Below are 22,354 nucleotides of genomic sequence, written 5' to 3' on the forward strand. Positions count from 1 at the left end.
CATGTCAACTAAAAATAAAACATTATTTTGCCCTCTTGCATAGTAAGAGTTCAGGGTTTCACAAAACATTTTAAAAACTGAAGTTCATAGATAGCTTCTCAACTGTAGCATTTACTTAAACAATACAGAATGAAAGTGTTAGAGCTGAGCTTCCTCAAAATAGAGGGAAAGTAGCTGCCTCCACATATTGCCACACAAGTTTATTAACCTGTTGTATACTGAACAGAGTAAAAAGCTCCCTGTACTAACATGCTCAGCTCCTGCAATAGGACTTACCTACAAATGAAGCATTCTTGAATTTGAAATAAATTCTGCATGCGAAGACATTTTTTAAGTTTAAAATTAAACACAACCGAAAGCGTATTTGTTACATTAAAAAAAAAAAATCCCTTTTTTACAGTGCTTTTAATTTTCAATATCATTTTAATTACATTTTTCAACATATAAAAATAAACCTAAGGTACAGGCTGAAAACTTTTTTTTTCTGTTTACATTTTAGCAAACAAAATTAAGTTTTAGATTCTCTTTAGGTAATAACACTAACCATATCTACAAATTTCAACTGTCCACACTCCAGTCTCTGGTGAGGAAACTACACCTCTTCAAACTAAGCACCTACTGATTTACATTATTTTAGCTGTTTACAGATTTCACCATTTGTGTCACTAACTCAAATTCTCACTTTTAAAATTACGATAACACCAAAGGCAATAACTGATTGCTATAAAACTGAACATACCACCAAGTGGCAGGCAGGACCTATAGTATGCCCCTATTTGCAAGCCATTGTTCAGAATTCACATCTTTAAGATTATTTGTCTTACCATTATAATGCAATTTTCACACTAACGTTTACAAAATTCAAGATGATTTTTGACTGTTTTTTCTCTAAGTGAATGACTGGCAATATTAAAATACATGAACTCTAACCTTTTTTCATTACAAACTGACAAAGACAGTGATGCAGAGATGCTTCAAACCTAAAAATATTAATACACACATCACTATGGCATTACTGCTTGCAATGGTCATACACATGAATGAAAAAAATAATGCAGTAATAAGGACAGTTATGAAGTATACAATAATTCCTATCATACAAAGCAGCCTTTACTTATCTCTTCCTTAGACCACAAGAAAAATCACATAAATCCCTATACTAATAACTATTACAACATAGGAGCACAAGCTAAGGGCAACACAGAGAAGCTATCACAAAGCAAACAGATGTGCAGAGTTCCAAAGCAACTTCAGTTATTTCCTTAAATGTAAATGGGCCAGAGACTTACAGAATCATAGAATCATTTTGGTTGGAAGAGACACTCAAGATCATCAGGTCCAGCCATAACCTAACTCTAGCACTAAACCATGTCTGTAAGACCTCCAGGGATGGTGACTCCACCACTTCCCTGGGCAGCCTGTTCCAAGGCCTGACAACCCTCCCGTGAAGAAGATTTTTCCTAATATCCAATGTAAACCTGCCCTGGCACAACTTGAGGCCATTTCCTCTTGTCCTCTCACTTGCTACTTGGGAGAAGAGACCAACACCATCCCTTCTACAACCTCCTTTCAGGTAGTTGTAGACAGAGATAAGGTCTCCCCTCAGCCTCCTTTTCTCCAGGCTGAACAGCCCCAGTTCCCTCAGCTGCTCCTCATCAGACTTGTGCTCCAGACCCCTCTCTGAACTCTCTACAGCACCTCAATGTCTTTCTTATGATGAGGGGCCCAAAACTGAACACAGGATTCAAGGTGGGGCCCCACCAGTGCTGAGTAGATGGGAATAATCACCAGCAGGCAATGCTAAGCATGCTGCAGATTACAGAATTTACCTTCTTTGCAGCAGAGTAAACTCACTCAAGTGGCCACAGCTCATTTCAGAATCCAAGCTGTGCGCAGGTCACTGCCGTTAGCCAGTAAAGCTGAAATTGCCATAAAAAAAAAGCAGGTGACTAATGAGTAGGCAAAACCCACATCTGATTCTCCAGGTATTCTTCAGATATCTTTAATTTCCAACTGAAGTCTCTTTTTCCTCTCATAGTTCTAATTCTGAAATACAAAACCCAGTAACCTTTACCATACTACTACCAGTGATTGCAAACATTTCATCCCTCACCACTGTGTAAACCCATTGACTTCAACAAATCACAGCCACCTCCATTTTGATCTTGGAATCCTGTTTCAGCCACCAGTTGCTTTCTGCTACCTTCTTTCACAATCCAAAGAAAAATCCTGTTACCCAGAAACACTTTTGTGAAATAACTCTGATCCCTAATGGAAGCTTACGCGTATGTGCTTTACATGGTCTTAGCAAAACGGCACCATATCATTTTTCTGAGCAATTACAAGTCACATTTTCAAAAGCTGACTCAAATGAAACTACATTCAAAACAATACAGCTGCCATGACCTACACTGTTCTCAAAACCTTCACTCCATCTCATTTCTAAAGTGCAAAACCAAACAATCTGATGTGGCAGCTCAGCATGCAAACCTGCTAAGGATGAAGACTTCCAGTGGAAGATGGACACATTTAATGGATGGTGCACACAGTCCTGTTGGAGCAGGCAGGAACGTCACTACTGTGCTATACTACCGGTTTAAAAATGAGCTACCCCCTCTCTGCAGGGACAGGCATTTTACAGAATGATAGTTCCCTAGCAGTGGCTTTTCAGGAGGAGAGGAGCTTTATAACACCTAATACAAACGGACAAAAATTAACTACCTCACAGATCTGCACAGTATTTACAAAGCAAAACCAGAAAATACAGCATTTGTAAGAATATATGACTTGAGGTGGGTAGGAAATGTGTGTGTTTCATGGTTGGTTGGTTTGGGTTTTTTTTCCCCTTTTTTAAGGAAAACACTTTTTTGTACAGGAACCATTAATTCACATACAATATAACATTGTATTGCATGCGGACTTAGACATCCTAAGTTAGCTAGTAAGGCTGCCATCCTTAGTCATTAATTTCCAAAGACATGTGTCTTAGCTAACTGTACATAATCCTTCACATATTCTGTAACTGATACATCATAGAGCTATGCAATTTCAGGATAACAAAACTCAAGAAATCAAACTAGTATCAGCTGAAACATGATACACTGCAAGAATTCTAATTCCTCCCAAAGGATAAACTTAGCTTTTCAAAGATATTATAAACAATAAATGTGTATTTTCACTGGTATCCACATTTCCTATCAAAGGAGCTAAGTAAAACCAGATCAACTAAAAATATTCCTGTAATAAGCACGTACCAGCAGAAACTTCCCTCTAAAATACTCAATTTTATTAGTGAAATGGTACCAAAGATAACAAGTATACAAACAATCTGTTTGCTCTATGCTACTTACACATCATAAATAAGACAGCTGTTGTTGCAAGACACAATCCTTTACAGTCTTCCTGTAAGCATATAGATTTGTCATTCTTTTATCAGAATAAGCTGTTTACCGGCCAACAGCATGAGGCTTAAACATCACAAAAATGACTGTCTATACTTTACATGGTAAAGCATTTTCTATAGTTTTAAACGTACACAGTGGCAAGAATATTAAATCCTATCAAAAATGAAGAGTGATTAAGCAGCTTAACTATCAAACTGGGTTTTATTATCTCAGGAATTGGGCAAATTTTTCATTCCCTGTAATACTTTTTTAAGTATTAACTACGCAAAGGAAAAGCAAAACAAATTGAAAGCAAATAACTTTTTTTTGTTAACTGAAAGAAATAACTCTTCCCATGAGGTAAGGCAATTAAGTCATTTGATTGTATTAAATTGTATTAAAAATAATCTACTCAATTTTAGGTATAAGGAAGTTTTAAAGGTATGACTCTTAAGAAATCTCATGTAACCAATTAAATTAGCTGAGAGAACAAAAACCTTGTTTTATCTTGACAAAAATATTTGCTTTGTCCTTCTCTTCTTATATGCTTTTTCTCCAAAGAATGAAAAAGGAATCTCTACCATATAACTCCTGTGTAAATTACAACTTTTTTTCCCTAAATTATTTATCCCCATTTCTTTGCATACAATTCCTTTTGTATCACCCAACAGGTATCAGAGAGGATGATGGAGAGGTAACAATTAAGGCCATCCAAATGTAGATTAAATGCCTAGAGGGCTGCCTCTGATTCAGGTAATCACAAAATGCTTTGTATTCAGCTATTATTTTTGTACAGTGGTGGTCCCCAAATTGCATCTTTGCTTTCACCTATAAATCTCTTCTAAAAATAAACGTAAAAATGGAGATTTAGTATTTAACAAGTGAATCCAACAACTGTTCTGACAAATCACTTGCATTCTTGTCTACAATATGGTGGTGGCAAAATAGCAATAGAGATCATGTAAGATTTAGCTGAAAATGAGTAATAGCACATATACATTTCCAAAAAATACCACATTTTAAGAAGGCACTAAAGCTTCTGCTTGTGCTCCCATATTTTTTTAAACAAATAGGAAAAATTAATTTTCATAATGGCACCTGTACTATTTGCACCTGAACAGAAACACTGCAGTACAGCTCAAAACAAAGCTGTGAGTTCTGATAATATCACACAAATGTGCTCACTTCTGAAAGGACAAAGAAAAACAAAACAAAACATCCCCAAAATAACCCAGTAAGATATCCTATTATCAATAACATGGCAATATTCCTTTAAAGAACAGAAAAGTAGCATGCACTGCTCAAGTACTTTGAAAGAAATATTCATTTTAGGGATATTAGTAAGAAATTCTTTTAAATAATAAAACCCAAGAATCTCAAGAAGTGAGCAAATGAAAAACATACTTGTCAGTGGGTATTTAACATAAGAACCGTAAAACTGCATTTATATTTAAAAACCCTTTAGCTACAGTTGTCATTTACAACAAAAGAAAGTGTGTATATTTATGCACCATTTTCAAGCACATCAAACAGTACACATAGAAGTTTTTGTGGATTTTCTAACCCACAAGGTAAAACAATACAAAATTCCTCAACAAGCAGTATTTTAAACAACCTTCAATGCATATCTTCAGCTTTTTTTTGGGTAGTACAGGTTTACATCTTTCAGTTTCTACTTATTTGTAACAGGTTATGGCAAAACTCAACAAAAATCATTTTACAAATAAGTACAGCCATCACAGAAATGCATGGACTTTCAGAGATGAAGAGTTCTGATGGCAACTGCCTTTTCATGGTATAACTACTGGTTTGTGCTCTCTTGTTTTTCAGCAAGAAGCAACAAAGCTATCACAAGAATTGGAAGAGCTACTAGTACTATCAACACGTTCAGGTTGATTGCTTGGACATTTTCTTCCTCATTCTGGGAAACAAAAAGCTTTGGGTTTCATTCCTTATTTGAATTAGAGGTCCATTCTTTGCTTTAAACCCCTTCCATTTTAATTGAGAGGTTTTCTTCATTTAGTTGACAGTTCCCATTCTGTTGTAGTTTGACTTCATCTGTCCTTTGTGTGTCTCTGTTGTCTATCTCCTTGTCAGATTCTGAATTCTGATCTTCTTTAGTGTGATCTTTGTCCTACCAAAAATAAAATTATTTTACAAAAAAATCATATTCTTAGCGTTATTGGATACGACTTCCAACCAACCCTTGGTATTTTTGTTGTCTCAATTTTTGCATCCCTATGTTGAGTCACATAAACCAGCTGTTTTATAATGGTTTAATAATTCTGAGTATAACAGACTGCTCTTTTAAGGCACACTTCTTTTCAAATTCTAACATTAAAGAATTGGAAGATGTTTCTTTTCTTAATCGCACCACCTTCTACTTTGCAGGGGAAAAGCCCACACCATTCTGACACAGCTCAACTTTACCACTGCATAGTCCAATACGCAGACCAGGCCCAAAGTAACCAGGGAGAGGCTGAACTGCAGAGTGAAAGTCTATCAAAAAAGTAATGTTTTCAGCCTGACAGTCAAGCAGTCCTTGAATGCTGCTTCTTAGCTACACTGTCTGCTTCCTGCCTGCTGATACAGATAGGCAGCCAGACAAGTCCTATTATACGGCAAAGAACAGGAAAGAGAAACTAAAACGAAGTGTTTCTGTAACCTATTCACACTGGCTGCTGTAGGTCCAGTAGAGTTCAAACAAAGAGACTTATGAAACTGGCCCACTAACACCAACTGTAGATGCCCAACTGGCAAAAGCTAAACCCAAACAGTAAAAACTTGGTAAGGAAAACAATAAAAAAGGAGGAGGAAAATACATTTTTAAAAGGGAGGGAATTTCAATAATGGCTCCACTAGTACCACTTCACTCTGCTTTTCAGGTCACACAGCTTACCTTCAAAGTAGTAGTGCTTTTGTCAGGTTTGTCCTTTCCCTCCTTTTCTTTACTACTTTTTTTCTTGGAGGTGGAACGTTCTCTTTCTCTTCTATCATTATTTGTATCTCTTTCTCTTTTTTTTTCTTTCTTGTTTCTGTTTAAGAAATTTTTTACTCAAATCAGCATTTGATCCAACAGCAACAACCTTCAAAAGGTTTATCTGCAAATTAAACTCATCTGTGGGTTTTCCAAAAAACCACGAAACATAACCAAACCCCCTTTATACAGACAAGGGATGTTTTGACTAAAGAGAGCTAAAGAATGCATGTGTTCACTATGGATGATGTTTTTAAAGAGAAAATCAAATTAATCTGTATCAGATTAAGGGCTTTTATGGCTTTGAAGCAAATTTGCCGTGTTGACAGATTTGAAATTCACTAGTGGAAAGCATACCAAAGCTCAAATCCATTGAGGTCTTTGCTTAGTTTTAAATTAAAATTGAATCATACTGACCAACTGAAACCATCTGAGATGATTACTGCAAAGGCAGTAAAACAATTAAAATCCTATAAATTCTTCCTCCTTTAATGCTCCTTGACTTTTATGTTTACATCAAACTGACCTTCTTGGTGAAGGAGTTCGTGAAGACTTTCTTTTTGTTGCTTTGGATGTTTTAGGAGACTTGGAGGGACTTCTACTCTTCCTTTTACGCCTTTCTCTGCAGGAGCAAGAAATTCAAGGTTAAAGAATAAAAATAATACATTCAGGAACAATACAAAAACAGAAAGCTCTTAAAATTATCTAACACAACTAAGCAAATATCACTGAATTCAACATTATATATCACTGACAATATATGAACTGTACAAATTAAAAAAAAAATGATATGTTTGGTGGCAAAGTGGATTTTAGTTTTTGTTTATCTTCACATGTTTGTACCTTTACTGATAACAATGGAAACACACTGAATTCACTAATTCTATATTAAGAGTTTCTTAAGTCAGGATAACAATCCAACTGAATGAACAGCCACATTAAGACAAAAGCCATAACAAGCAACACATCTTCAAAACATAACATTACAATCTGAAGATCACTGTAATTTCAGTTCAGTCTGACTGAAGTTTAATTCCTAAATACATGAGCTAGTGCTATTCCTACTGATTTGGAAGTCAACGGTGCAAAACAAAGCTCAACCTGTTGTCAAAATCAGAACAAGTAAGTTAATATCTATTGTTTTCCTAGCAGTCCTTACTCAGTAAACAAAATGTTATTGTTCTGTAACACACTGAAGATCTCATAGTACTATATAAAACAGCTGTTTCACATAGATATACGGAATTCACTGGAGTTGTTATTATGGAGTCTGACCTATAGCAGAACAGAACAAAACATTAAATAACTGGTAGCAACCATACAGAGGCATATTTTAAAACAAAGAAAAATTGAGGCAGTAAGGCTAAATTCAAGATAAAAGTAGAAACTCTCTCTGTCAAAGTGAGATGTTTTTTTCCTACCACCTCTCCGCAAGAAAAGTGGACAGAAAGAACCATCAAAGAAAACCAGGAAAGTTAAAGCCTAATTGAGAGGGCACTTAAAATATATGGCACAAAAGCTATGCTTATGCACACCAGCTTTTGCAAATCACACCATTAGGTGTGAATACTTATATCTTCAATATTTAGAAAGACCAAGAAATAAACAGTTATTAGACAAATTACAAAAGGATACTATACTAAGACATGCCTAGTATCACTATCTGGATTGGTACTCTCACAGTATCATCTACCATGTATGTCCTCCTGAAACTGCACAGGACAAAATTTCATAACTACTTTTTTTCAGGAAGTTCTTAAGTTTGATTTGACCTTTGGTAAACAAAATGTAAAGTGGCTTCAAAATCACAGAGAAAATAACACAATCACTGATCAGCTCTTCACCAGTTAACATGCATCTCATTTTGAACATTTTTACATTTATCACCACCTTTTTTCAAATAAGGATACTGGAAACTGATATGTTATCCTGACAGTGCTCCGACTTGGGCTACATTGAGTACATCATCACTTTATTTTGCTTTCCAGCATTCATATTTATGAGTAAACAAGTGTCTTAGTAATTGTGTTCAAACTAGAAACCACTTATTCACAAAATCTAATTTTCAGTTTCTGCTTTTCACATTTCAAGCTGAAGAAACAGCTGTGTCTGACAGCATTTGTACCCATCTCAATTACATTTATCTCTACAAAGATTTATGCACCTGGTTATGCACTCTTAAGCAATACCAACACAGCAAAATTTAACAAAAAACTCCAAGTGAATACTTTGACAGTGATTCTGTGTCTCTTAATCATACACAGAACTCACATTCCATACCTGTCTCCTCTGATAGCTTATAGATGTCTGTTGGAAAAGGAGTCTGATCCTCCTCTTCCTCTGGTCTGTGTCACTTACTTCAGCTAGGAATCACACATAGCCATCTAATTTCTAGTACCTGCAATGCTATCTGTCAGTAAAGAAAAGTGAACTGCCACCTTGTTCTTGAAAGGTCCACTGTGCCCTATTCCACCTCCACCTCTTCTCCAAAAAGGTGACTATTTGTCCAATATTTCACACTCAGCAAGTGAAGGATCAGCAGTCCCAACTCAGTGCTGTACTGTAAATCCAGGCAGCTGAAATGCCATTTTGTTACATAATCTTCTCCCAAAAGGTTTGTAACCATTTCAATTAGGCAATGTCAATCATCAAAGTAAACAGTTAACCTTAAATGCAAGCTAACCGGGACTCTGTAGGCCAACCTATTCACAATTATTTTTCAGAGAATAACAGATTACTGAAGTTGTAAGAGTCCTCTGGAGACCACCTAGTCCAACCTCCCCCTCCCCATCTTAAAATGGTCAACTAAACAGGCTACTCAGGGCCACACTCAGTCAGATTTTTAACATCTCCACAGAAGGAGACTCCACATTTTCTCACGGTAACTAGTTCCAGATTGCTCAGGAAAAAAACCACAACAACAACAACAACAAACAAACCCATAAAAAACACACATTAGGAAAAAACTTTTATTTCCCATTTGTTAATACTCGTCTACTGCCTCTTGGCCTGCCACTGGTCCCCAATGTGAACTCTGTCTCTGTCTTCTTCACTGTCTCCCATCAGGTATTCGTACACATCGATAAGATGTGCCCTTGGCCTTCTCTTCTCCAGGCTAAACAATCCTAGTGCTCTCAGTCTCTCTTTGTATGATGGATGCTTCAACCCCTCTATCGGTTTTGTGGCCCTTCACTGGACTCACTCCAGTATGTCTGTGTGTCTCTTGTAATGGGGAGTCCAGAACTGGATGCAGGATTCCAGATATGGCCTCACCAGTGCTGAGGAGAGGGAAAAAAATCACCTTCCTTGATCTGCTCACAACGCTGCCTAATGCAGCACAGCACACTGCTGGCCTTCTTGGCTGCAAGGATCCCGAGGTCCTCTTCTGCCAGCCATTCCCCATGCTGCACTGGTGCACTGGAGTTATTCTTCCAGGTGCAGGGCTTGGCCCTTCTCTTTGTTCAACTCCATGAGATGCCTGTAAGCATCAAGTTTTCTCTGAATGGCAGCACAGTCCTCTGGTGTACCAGCCTCTCCTCACACTTCAGCACTGTCTGCAAATCTGCCAAGGGTGCACTCTGTCCCGCAGTCTAGGCCACTGACGAAGGTGTTCAACAGTAGTGGCCCCAATATCGATACTCTAATGATAATGCTATCTGTGAAGATGAATTGTAAATCTATACAAAAAAAGTGTATTTCTCTTATCCCCCATCTTCAAAATAATATAGTCCTTGTTTAGTAACATCTGTAAACTAAATTCATTTGAAATTGAAGTAGCATTTTGTACTGTGAGTCCACTTGAAGAGATGCACTAATTTTCACTAGAGTTTTTTTGCCCAAGCACATGGCATTTGATCCTTCCATAGCAGTTTCTTAAACACCAAGATTTTTAAAGATGAGCATAATTGTTACAAACTCGACTATAAATTTTTTTGTAACATCCAGCTAAGTACAATTGCTATTTGACATTAGGAACTGGGTCTTCCACCAACGTTCTTATATAAGCTACATATTATCAAAATACTAAATCTTTTTTCTACTCTTATCTAATTCAACACTTCTGAGGCCTATAGGCAGAAAATGTCACGTTTTCAAAGCTGGCAGAACTGCCTTTACTCTGTGTAGGACTTCAAACCATGAAATGTTAAAAATGCATTAAAATAGGAAGCCACAGACGCTTCAAGCAGCCACAGTATTTTGCCCAAAAACCTCTAACACAACAAGAACATTTAATATAGCGCAAACAGGATGTTCAGAAACCGTTACACCCTTTTCTGACTTGTATGAACCATGAACTCTTGAATTTTGATGTCTGTGGGAATTTTGCTTCTGTCCAGTGAAATGATTATAGTATGTAGAACTTTTTTCAATTCATACAGCATTTCATTCCCTCAAGGTACTAGAAAAAATTTGGTATCTAAATTTGACATGCAATATTTCTGAACTCCCTAGTTTCTGAGGTATTCAGGAAGGACTTTTTCCACCAAAGCTTCTGAACTCAAGTCAGCTGCAATGATTTTAGAATATGTCTGAGTGAGTCCACTTAAAAAGCTTATAATCAATCTCACAGCTGCCTTTTGCTGTATTGAATTTATCCAGAATTCCACCCAGTTTTGCCTCCCTTAGAGGGAAAAGCAACAGCTACACTAACTTGAATGTTCTCCTGTTTACTATCAGCACTATTAAGGAATGTTACTTTTTACTGTACTCGGCCATCTGTATCTGTACAGGTATCTGTATCTTCCAACTGAGATACAGTTTGCCAGCCAAGTGATACGCTTGCTTCCTGCTGTTCACCCATCCAGCTGAAAAGTGGCAAGCATTATCACCTAACTGTTTTTAAGTTCTGCAGACCAACAATGTACAGTATGTAAGCAACCAAGGAACTATTAACAGTGACTCAGAATTTCATCAGGACAAAGATGATCTGTGGCTTTGTTTTATCAGAACTTTTGGATGGGGCCAACACAGAGAAATGGCACAAGAATCATTTCCTTATTGTCCTCAAGGACTATACTATATGGTTATGTGAAAGACAAGCACCAGCAGCACAACAAGAATCCGTGTTCTATCAGGCATCATGTAGAGCTCTTTGTAATATAAAGTAAAATCTACAAAACAGATATAATACAAATTTAATTAGTAAGAGACATGGTGATACTGATACATAAAAAGCAGAATGGTGCCCCTCTGAACTGACAAGTCAAAAAAGTATGAAAAAATTCTAAACAAACCTGCTGGAGCTACGAGATCTTCTTGAAGAGCTATAGCTTCTTGGGGGTGTTCTGGATCTCTTATCTTTCTTCTTTTTATCGTCTCTCTCTTTTTCTCTGTCTCGTTCCTTCTCCTTATCCCCATCTTTTTCCTTTTCTTTGTCCTCTCCTTTGTCCTGATCTGCCTCCTTGTCCTTACTCTTCTCTCTGTCCTTGTCTACTTCTTTCTCAATATCTTCTTTTTCCTTGTTCTGGTCTACCTCTTCCCTGTCTCTTTCCTTCTCCTTATCTTTCTCCTTTTCCCTGTCCTTGTCCCTATCTTTGTCCTTATCCTTGTCCCTGTCTCTATCTCTATCTCTGTCTTTGTCTCTGACTCTGTCTCGATCTTTGTTTCGCTCTCTCTCTTTGTCCTTCTCCCTGTTTCTCTCTTTATCTCGCTCTCTTTCCCTGTCTTTGTCTCGGTCCCTCTCCTTCTCCTTGTCTCGGTCTCTCTCCTTTTCTTTGGTCTTTTCTTTTTCCTTGACCTTTTCTTTGTCTCTTTTCTTGTCCCTGTGAAAAGCCAAACACAAATCCATTAATTGACTTTCAAACATTCCAATTAAAATGTCAACTAACCCGTTAGCACACATTAATTGCTCAAGACTAAGTATGCACCTCTGTTGAAAAATAGTAATTATTCAATGTTTTAATTTTCAACCTCTGTTTACTACAAGAGAAAGGCTATGTAGCTAGGAAATATTTTTAAATCAAATTGGAGAAGGAGAGGCCAAAATCAAACCACACTGATCTTCAGAGAGATATTATTACACTTTGAAAGAACACATATCTTTACCTCACAGTTATTTTACTATATATACACAAAATTTCTACATTTTGTCAGGAGTGAGACAAACTCTACAGTCTGTAAATCCACTCTTTTCTAAAATTGTGTCCACATTAAATGGACACATCCCCACATGAATAATGATAGCTAACTGACACAAGTCTTTGTTCTATTGTCTTCCCTCACAAAGTTATCCTGGAAGTGCTTGGAAGTCCAACAACAATTAATACACAGAAATAATAAAACATGGATAAAATTTCACCAAACAAATTCCATCAAAAGGCAAATATCAGGTCAAAACTCAATCAAGACAATTCAATCACCTGTGATGTCATTAGGAATTCAAAATTTTTTGAAAAATTGTTAATAACAGTGAAAACAGAAGCAAGGATAACAGAACTAGTCAGATTCTTTGGGACAAGCAGAATGGTACATGTTCATAAAAAGAACTGTAAGGAAAGTTCCAACTGATGTTCTAGCTGTCAAGTCAAACAAAAATTGATTAGATCACAGCTTTGGCTGGAAGATTACATTTTGGTATAGGATTATTTGGAAGTGCGAGACTCCATCTTTCCTTTCTAGCAGAGGAATACATTACTCCTAGACCTTCCTCTAGGACATAGGAAAATGAACAGTTGTTCAGAAGAGAAACAGGACAAAGCACAGGAGAAGTTGATTAGCAGGCCTTTACATGTCTAAGAGAACCAGACTGACAGAAGTTGCCGTGTCTATTGGTATTGGGACCTATTCTAGGATTTCTAAAGATTCTCCAAAAGACTCCTTCACACATAAGTACAGGCCCCACCTTTCTTCAGTGGAAGAAGCGTTTTGCTGTATCTTCATCTCAACTACTAATAAATCATAGGCTGTGTATGCTCTGTGACCTGACAACTTCGGTTCCCATCAGGATTGGCAAAGACTTAAAGAAGTCTCAGAGAAGGAATGCAAGATCATAAAGATGAAACAACATGCAATCCCTGAAACAGCAAAGAGTCTCACAATGACCCAAGAAAGTTCCTTCCAGTTCATTTACCACAGAGATTTCACTGTACTTGCCCCTTCCAGTGAGCAGATATCTCAAGAAGCTCCAGACAATGGCAACAGAAAATCAAAAGGATTCATCAATAAAGCCCAGGTAGCTAGACAGACTATGCCCATTTCCACTGAGGTCCACAGATCTGCAGTTCTTTCCCACAAAACTTCTTCCCTCAACAAACAAGAAACTGCACAACCTAAGTACGAAGCTCCCTTTAAATGAACGAGGGAAATTACAGATATGAAACAGAAAGAAAGTACCAAGACTTCCATTCTTGAAGCTGCTTCCATAGGCACTTTTGTATTGTGAACATTCACTGCTTCACCCCTCAGAAAATTATGTGATTATCTTGTTGGAATTTCACAGTTCAATAATTAAACAATCAGAGTTGAAAACTAATGGACTGGGTAAAACACAGATGTATTAGATCCTGAAATGCAAATATGCCATATAATAGACACATGCATTTGCGCCCACAGTAGCGCATGGCCAATATGAGATTGCCAAAGGCAAAAAGAAAAGGTGATGCGCAAAAACTTTTTACATGTTCTCAGAATGACAGATCAAGTTCAGACCAAATTCAGCCTTCTCAACACATACAGATCGAACAAGCATCATTCAAGTTTTTGTGGGTTGCACAGGCTGCACAGAACATTCCTCATCTGTTGGCTAAAGCCTAGCAATTAAAGTTACCTACTTTCGATCAGCTTGCATGGTAGTATAAATGTAGACTAGACTATCAAAGTTTAGGTACCTCAGTGTGGTGATGTGGCGACTGAACCCTTGCAGGCATCATAGGAGCTACTATGAAGATTAACTCTATCCCAGTGAAAACCAGTACACTCAGCATTAAAAATTACTTTCTATTCTTTTGTTCCACCCACAAAGCCTAAGGACATCCTTTACTGTCACCTAAAAGGTTTATTATATTTTTTTTAAAAACTCTGTACTGTGGAATTAGAACAGTATCACTTCTTAAGTACTCAGAACTTGGGCCCCTCTCTACAGGAAAGACATTGAAGTGCTGGAGAGAGTTCAGAGGAGGGCAATGAAGCTGGTGGAGGGTCTGGAGAGCAGCTGTTACAAGGAACAGCTGAGAGAGCTGGAGCTGTTTAACTTGGAGAAAAGGAGGCTGAGGGGAGACCCTACTGGTCTCTACAACTACCTGAAAGGAGGTTGTAGTGAGGTGGGTGTCAGTCTCTTCTCCCAAGTATGAAGCGGCAGGACAAGAGGAAATGGCCTCAAATTGTGACAGGGGAGGTTTAGATCAGATATTAGGAAAAATTCCTTCCCAGAAAGGGTTGTCAGGCATTGGAACAGGCTGCCCAGGGAAGTGGTTGAGTCACCATCCATGGGGGTGTTTAAGAGATGTATGGGTGAGGTTCTTAGGAACATGGTTTAGTGCCAGTGATAGGTTAGCAGTTGGACGTGATGATCTTGAGGGTCTCTACCAACCAAAATAATTATATGATTTTATGATCTGAACTCACCGAGAATGAGAGCGACTTCGGGATTTCCGCTTTTCCCTAGATCTAGACCGTTTTTTCAGGGGACTTCTGGATCTGCGTCTGTCCTTGTGCCTTGAGACTGATCTGTTGCCAGATCTACTTCTATATGAACAATGCCAGAAGAAAAACACTTTAATATTGAAACTTCATAAAAATTAGGTCAACCAACAAAGGAAAAAGCCCATAAATCTTGCCTCACTAGATAAAATTATATAAAGAGCTACATCTCAGTAACATACTGCCTGTGAACACATTCTCTAGGAAAGCAAAAATAAAAAGCCAAATGTGAACATCACATTTTAAAAAAAACACACCACTGCATACTTTCCCTGAGAGGTTAAGGTACCCTGAAGTTTAATCTCTCAAAGACAGAAAGGCCACATACGTTAACTCAATAAATCCTGAAAAACAGGGATATACAAAAAAATACCAGCTTCACCTGTCTTCTGCAGATCAAGACTCCCAGAGTAATATATACCAAGAGGACTGGCAACCATTTTTTACCTATAGCTTTGCCCTGCTTATCAGCGCAGAAATACAAACTAACTACAGATAAAATTAATTACCATTGAGTCAAAATAAGACTTAAATAATTTTAATCTCTATGATATAAACTTTATTCAAGTGTTTTATAAAAGAGTAAAACAGTTAAGTGTTAAGGACAGTTTATTCTTAGGGATGAAGCTGTCTCAAAGAATCAGACTGGCCTATTTTCAGCATGTTCTGTAACCTGACAGTAACAATGGCACATAATTTAAAAACAACAACAAATAATCAAAACCCCCACAATAACAAACAAAAAAACCCCAACCATCAACAGTTGTTTAAAACAGAGGTTTTTCACAAGTAAAAAAATACAAGCTTATCTTCTAAAAATCAATTTGGTTTGTGCCAATACAAAACAGTGCTGATATTACTGCAGTGTTACAGAAAACAAAGGTTGTTTTTCAGTTATGTCCTGAGCTAGAGAAACAGCAAAGAAGCAAGCAATAAGGAAGTGACCGAATTATTCTTCCTGCATTAAAAAGGTACCTAATATTTTTATGTCATTAGATAACACATACTGTGGTGTCTCATTAGGCAAAACTGAAGCCTGCATGTATATTTGTTTAGCAGTAAAATTGATGATAACCCCTTCTGGTCAGATTTTCTGTTTCTATTCATAAAAGAATTCTAGTTGCCTTGTTAAAAGACAATGCATGAAAAGATGCAACAGAGCAGTTTCTAAACCAATGACAACACTCACCTCTTTACAGCTAAGGTATCAAATATATTCTGAATTATTATTTTTTTTTTTTTTTTAATACTTGACATAGTCAAATATCTTTAGATCAATTATGTAAATGCTCAGAGGACAGTCCTGGCATTGCAAGAATCTGAACCATTTCAGGAAGTGTTTTGTAAGTCTCACATGGCAAGGCTGTTTCATTCGTGGAAAAAAATCTTGAGGGTTATATTTTACAGGTGATATAGTAATTTTATTTCCTCCCATATTCCAAACCCTGTTTCAGAACTGAAGAAAATTAGTAAAGCAAACAAAATCCGAAGAATGAAAAACTTATTCTAAAGCCTTTTTCTCCTGCTTTTAAAAACAATAGTTTTACATTTATGGTACAGTAATGAAAAATATTGGCTTTGTTAACTTGATGTTTAGAATTTCAGGACATCACAAACTTTCCATCAGCAAAACCAGCCAGATTATCCGCTTAGGGTGTTAACAGTAAACTACATGTTCAATCCACAAAATACAGGCAACTACTTATTTTTAAAATACAGGTCACAGAATTACATTATGCTACACAGCACAACACGTACCATGAAACCATAGAAATGGTAATGCTACATGGTACAAAAAGTTCCTTATGGTGTGTTTTAACTGAAAGTAATCCTGAAAACCTTAAGCATTTACTCTGGTTACTCTGATCTGGTCAGTGTTAGTTAGTTAGCTTCTCTGCAGGGATACTAGTCTTATAACTCTGTAAGAAATCTCATTAACCACCACCACCACTCAAAACACTCCACTATGATCTCTTAGTCCAAAATAAACACCACACCTACCTGCGTTTTGAGTGGGATCTTTTCCTTCTAGATCGGGATTTTGAGCTAGACCTGGATTCTGAACGAGAATGGGAACGAGATCGACCGCCTTTTCTTTCACTGCTCTTTCCAGACTCTGAGAGGAAAAAACCACTTTGCAGTGTAAGCTCAGAACATTTAAAGATCCCAGTTAACAATCTGGCACAAGTGGAATGTACCACACATAGTGCAAGGGGCCTACTCTTTGCACATCTTCCTTCTTTGCAAATATCCTTCAGAAACATCCAAGAAAGTCAGTGCATATACTCGTTGAGTGCAGCCATCCTGCAGCAGTACACATAAACCAGATAATTATAAACAGCTAGCTCTATTAGGAATGGGATTTATGTTGCTGCCACAATGCACAAGATCACAACATGTTCTCTTCTTGTCTGTTACTCAATATAATTACTTTCTTTTTCTTAAATAACCTGAGAATAGAGTAAATTTAAAGGGCATTATTTTACAAACAAGCATAAAATGTAAATAATAATTAGTACTTTATATACTTTTAGATATTTCAACCACTTTACAAATATTGAAGTTTTAGTCCTCAAATAATGTTTTGTGGGAGGAAGAGATGGAGAAAACAGGGTGAAAAGTTTGATCCAAAGGCCAGGAAGTCAACAGAAACATTAACAGTGACCCCACCAGACTTTGGTTCAGACTCCAAATGTACTTCTGCTGCTTAACACTGGGGAAATGTTAGAGCTACTCTTCTTCTAACCCTATGAAACTACTGAAAATATTCATCCACTCCCCCCAAAAAATGCCTCAAGACTCTGCACTGTCTAACCTATGTAAGACAATGCCTGGGTTTGTTAATAAGAAGAATGATAAGATGTTGCTGATGAAAGAAAAACGAGGATACCAACTGCAGATTTAACAAGTTGAGAATTTTTTATGCTGTGGTTTTTAATCAGTTTAAGCCAGCATAAATCAGCACTGCAAAGTCTGTCTAATCTCTCAACCCACCAACACCTTCCTCCTTGACCAGGCATTTCACTTTCAACAGGGATCAGGAAACCAATCTGAATGAAAAAAAGTCCTTTACAGTATCTTCAATTTTATCCCAGATTCATTCTCTGATCCCATGTGCTGTGAGGATACACAGTTTTGAGCCAATATGAAAAAGCACGTAGTACAAGGAAAAAATTAACCTGTTGCAGACAAGGGAAGTTTAATATTATTGCTTTCAGAGCCATGCTAGATCACTCTGATCATGAAACTATGATATTGATGGGTGCTAGACAGGAACAAAACAAAATAAAAAGGCAATTTCTTCTTGAAGTTTCTGAGTACTTTAAACTTTAAAAGCACCAACAGAAGTATTAATTTAGTATTAACTTTGTATTTTTGAAAACATGCAGTGATGGTGTATCTGAAAATAAGACACGATGAATTAAAAAATCAGCTTAATTCCACTGCTTTGTTGCATGAACACAATTTTGATTACTTTGGGTTTTTCCCAACACACTTTGTTCACCTTTGTGTACTCTTCTTCTGTGTTTGAAAATGCTCTAAAAAGTGTGTGCCAAGGCAGACAGTGAAACTGTCTGTTAGGTAATGTACATAATACACCTACCTGGCTCAATAGCAGCAGATATGAAAGACTGGGCTTCCCTTACTCTCTTCATCACTTCTTCTAGTTCCTTAGCAGCAGCTTGTGGTGTCATTTCAGGAGGCTTCACTATTGCATTATTGGAGTGATTTATTCTAAATTAAGAAAACATAAAACCTTTAACTCCCAAACACTTGAAAAGGGAATATGAGAAACAATTAAGAAAGGAAAACACCTCATCTTTGATGTACAAATAAAAACTTAAAAGTTCAGCAAAACTACAGATTTGCCCTAAAATTCATCTGTTCTAAGTATCTGTCTTCGCTTTCAAACATTACCACTTTTAAATGATGTGGCACAATATTTCTGTGTTAAAATATTTTCTAGTAGAAGTTGAGGAATTGATTTATCTTTCTCAGGTCAAATCTCTATGTTAAAGCATACTAACTACACACACATCATCATACAGGATGCTTAATTAGTACTAAGGACTTTCACTGTTATAGATTCCGCTATCTCAAGATTAAATGTAAATATATTTTACACAATGTCATCCATACTGTTCTAAGATACCAACCTTGAAACTGTAGTTTATACAAACATTTCAGTTGGTTAACAATAAGTCCTTATAATGAAAAAATACTTATCACAGCAGTTTCTGCACATCAATCATATATATAAGGATACAAAGAAACCTCTCATTCAATAGTCATATGGATAAGTAATTTCTTACTTCAGCGGCCTGTCTCCAAACATAACGCCATTAAAGGCAAGAGCTCGAGGTACAGAATTCTGGTCTGCAAATTCCACAAAAGCAAATCGTGTTGGTTGCGTCTCATCACCTGCCATTCGCACAAATTTGACTTCTCCAACTTGCTTAAAGAATTCAAGGAGTTGATCTGCTGTTGTAGTCTAGAAAGAGTTGAAGAGCTCAGCTGAAGTAAAATATATAATGAAACCCACTTATCCAATACATGACGTAATCTAGGAGCTACAGATTTTGGAAAGAATCACCATTATTACACAAATAACATAAATTTTGTAATGTTACACTTCAAGAAAGACATGTATTTTTCTTCCATTGATCTACAGAATATACAGTTAAAATAATGCAACCACAAGCCCTGATTCCTATATTTAGGTTAAAAATGCATTTCCACAGGATTTCACAATTTTCAGGCAACTCATTTGAAATAACCAATGAGCAATTTCCTTACACACCTGTGTTCAAGCTTTTGACTGGAATTTTGATCAATTAAAAAAAAAATCCAAGGAATATCACAAGAGTTAGCTTTTATTTTTCTAATAACTTCCAGCTTGTTTTATTTATTTAATCACAATCAATAGTACTTTTACACTCTGGTAGCTATTTTAGCTGTCAAAAAAAACAAAATAAAATACTTATATTGCCATCAGTCAAAAGCAAATCATTTTTCCATTAATTCAATCAATTGCTGAAAACCCAAATTTCTGGCAAACCTAACTTTCCTGTTATAGAAACTCAAAGCTATTTTGCAGTTTCCACATGGACACATCATTCCATTTTACTGTTCTTAAGTAACTGCACAGTGTTGTGGGGAAAAGCTACCGCAAAATCAGACTTCTGAGGCATTGCTCGGCTAACACAACCCAGCTGGACATTGGATCAACACACGCAATCATAAATATGTTTCTTGAATTCACCTACAGTGTGATTCTTCTGTTACCCTGTCAGAATGAATTCCACAATCTAGTCTGAACTGATTAGCACAGGAGCATTCAAAATTTGAAATATAACTAGTAACCAATTTTTTTTTTAAAAAAATGCCTATTATCATCAACTGACAAAAACTCTTTTAACATGTAAGATTAGAATTCATAAATTACAATTCTACACCTTCCATTAGTACTTCTATTACAGAAAAAAAAGGCTACCTGGGAATTCAAGTTTCCAACATAGACTGTTCTCCTGATTTCATCAATTTTGGATGGATCTACATTCCCCATAATCGGTGGCTGTGGTATTTCTCCCAGCGCTGTAATGTTAGGGTCCAATGCTGCTGCTGGTATAGCTCCCAAAGTGCCAAGTGAAACACCGAGCTGGAAAACATGAAAACAGACTCTGCTTTGCAACCAAGCACTGGTGGGAGAGACTTCACTCATTAGTATTTCCCTGCCTTGTGCATTTCTGTAAAAATACACCTAATGAATACAGACAATATTTTCAACTTTAAGGTTCCAGCTGAGACCTTTTTAAAAAGAATATAAATCAACCCATAAATAATCTTCTATAGCTAACAGTTTCTGTGGGCTATCAGTTGACATCTTATCAAAGAGGTCTGGCCAGGAATGCAGTATATCAATCAGATAACACATACAATGCCTACAGTCAATCAAGTTGAGTAAAATGCCCACAGACACTGCTAATACTCTTACTTTTTTTGCCACAACAAGTATTAGGAGTGGACGAAGAACTGCTGAACCATTGCCCAGCAAGGCAGGAAGGGAAGCTGCAGAGCCTGGGGCCAATATGTTCTATAATAGCTATCAGTCCATCAAAGGGACACATAAGGTACCTTTTGGACAAACAAACCACATAAGGCCAGATCAATTACAGTTGAAAAACGAAGGATATTAAGTCTAAGTTATGTCCCTATAAACACAGTCACTTCCTAGAGAATGAGGACAATACAACTTCAATTTTTGAAACTGGGAATTTAAATCTCTCCTAGGGAGTGTTATTAAAAAAAAGTCACTTAAAATCACTACTAAATCCATCTGCTGAGCTCCTGGTTTGAATTTTTGTTTTCTTCACCCAAAAAGCAACTACATTTCCAGCAAACAAATTTCCTAACAAGCATGAGAAATTCTCAACAAGCCATCAGTAATTTTTTTAATGTAACGGAAAGAGAAACTACTCTATTGTAACTTGAATTTTTTCCCTGAATAGGTTACAGCAGGCTGAGCAGAAGTAGCAGCAGCTAGCTTCTATGCTTTTTGTAGTGAAAACATAGTTAGGCAAACAGTCAAATGCCCTGTCACAGAGATACCAAGTAAAAGCACCCTAATGCAGCATTTTAATACTCCAATGAACTGTGTCAATGTACCTATAACATTTTAAGAATTTTTTTGTCGTTGGAGCAAATTAATGGGTATAGGGAAAAACAATTCAAATGGACAAAACCAAAATCAGTGTTTACTAGCTGTTTTACAAAACAATCTGAAAGAATAACCCAGGAAAGTTAGTGCACAGACATCTTCGTGATCTACCCTCAAGAGGCACCACAGCTAAACCCTGACTGATACAGCATACAAGAGGACAACATCCATGGATCAGACAGTTCTTGTTCTCTGAACACAGAAAAGGTTACCGAGTATAAAGAAAACCAGAAATCAAGCAGCAATTGAACATTACTTACTGTAGTCAAAGGGGTTGGTGTAGGTATAGGAAGCAACCCTGCACCAGGCATCAAGCTTGTCATAGTAGGAGCAGGAGCCAACAGAGAAAGGGCTTTGGCTTCATCTGGGATTTTACCTGAAGAAACAAAGGAAAGCGTTACACAAGGTTGGAACACTACACAGATGTTACTCTTTCTAAGATTTTACAATTACCCTTGCAAATTAAAAATGTAATAAATATCAATGAATCTATCTACCAGATCCTTACAAAGAAACAAATAAGAACTTAAGTTTTTCCTTTTACCCTGCTCTACAAGGAAAAACAAAAGTGAGCAAAACTTCAAAGACTAGCAATCTCATTAATGGATTATTATTTTAAAAACTGAATAATGTATACAA

The 22,354-nt window shown here is 36.8% G+C and overlaps 1 protein-coding gene across 2 annotated transcripts in view; it reads right to left on the reverse strand.

Annotated features, from left to right (window-relative positions):
- Nucleotides 1-3,264: 3,264 nt before the first annotated feature.
- SREK1 (splicing regulatory glutamic acid and lysine rich protein 1) overlaps nucleotides 3,265-22,354 on the reverse strand; it is a 37,748-nt gene continuing 18,658 nt past the window's right edge. For both annotated transcript variants that reach the window (XM_005505959.4, XM_065047441.1), the window contains 10 exons: nucleotides 21,976-22,091; nucleotides 20,492-20,656; nucleotides 19,311-19,489; nucleotides 18,602-18,732; nucleotides 16,999-17,113; nucleotides 14,923-15,042; nucleotides 11,595-12,122; nucleotides 6,887-6,982; nucleotides 6,283-6,418; nucleotides 3,265-5,517 (listed from right to left, as the gene is read on the reverse strand). In XM_005505959.4, the coding sequence (XP_005506016.2) occupies nucleotides 5,365-5,517; nucleotides 6,283-6,418; nucleotides 6,887-6,982; nucleotides 11,595-12,122; nucleotides 14,923-15,042; nucleotides 16,999-17,113; nucleotides 18,602-18,732; nucleotides 19,311-19,489; nucleotides 20,492-20,656; nucleotides 21,976-22,091 (1,739 nt within the window). In that variant the 3' untranslated portion in view covers nucleotides 3,265-5,364. The remainder of the gene's footprint in view (nucleotides 5,518-6,282; nucleotides 6,419-6,886; nucleotides 6,983-11,594; nucleotides 12,123-14,922; nucleotides 15,043-16,998; nucleotides 17,114-18,601; nucleotides 18,733-19,310; nucleotides 19,490-20,491; nucleotides 20,657-21,975; nucleotides 22,092-22,354) is intronic.

This window comes from Columba livia, chromosome Z (assembly GCF_036013475.1).
Source record: "Columba livia isolate bColLiv1 breed racing homer chromosome Z, bColLiv1.pat.W.v2, whole genome shotgun sequence".
Lineage (NCBI taxonomy): Eukaryota > Metazoa > Chordata > Aves > Columbiformes > Columbidae > Columba > Columba livia.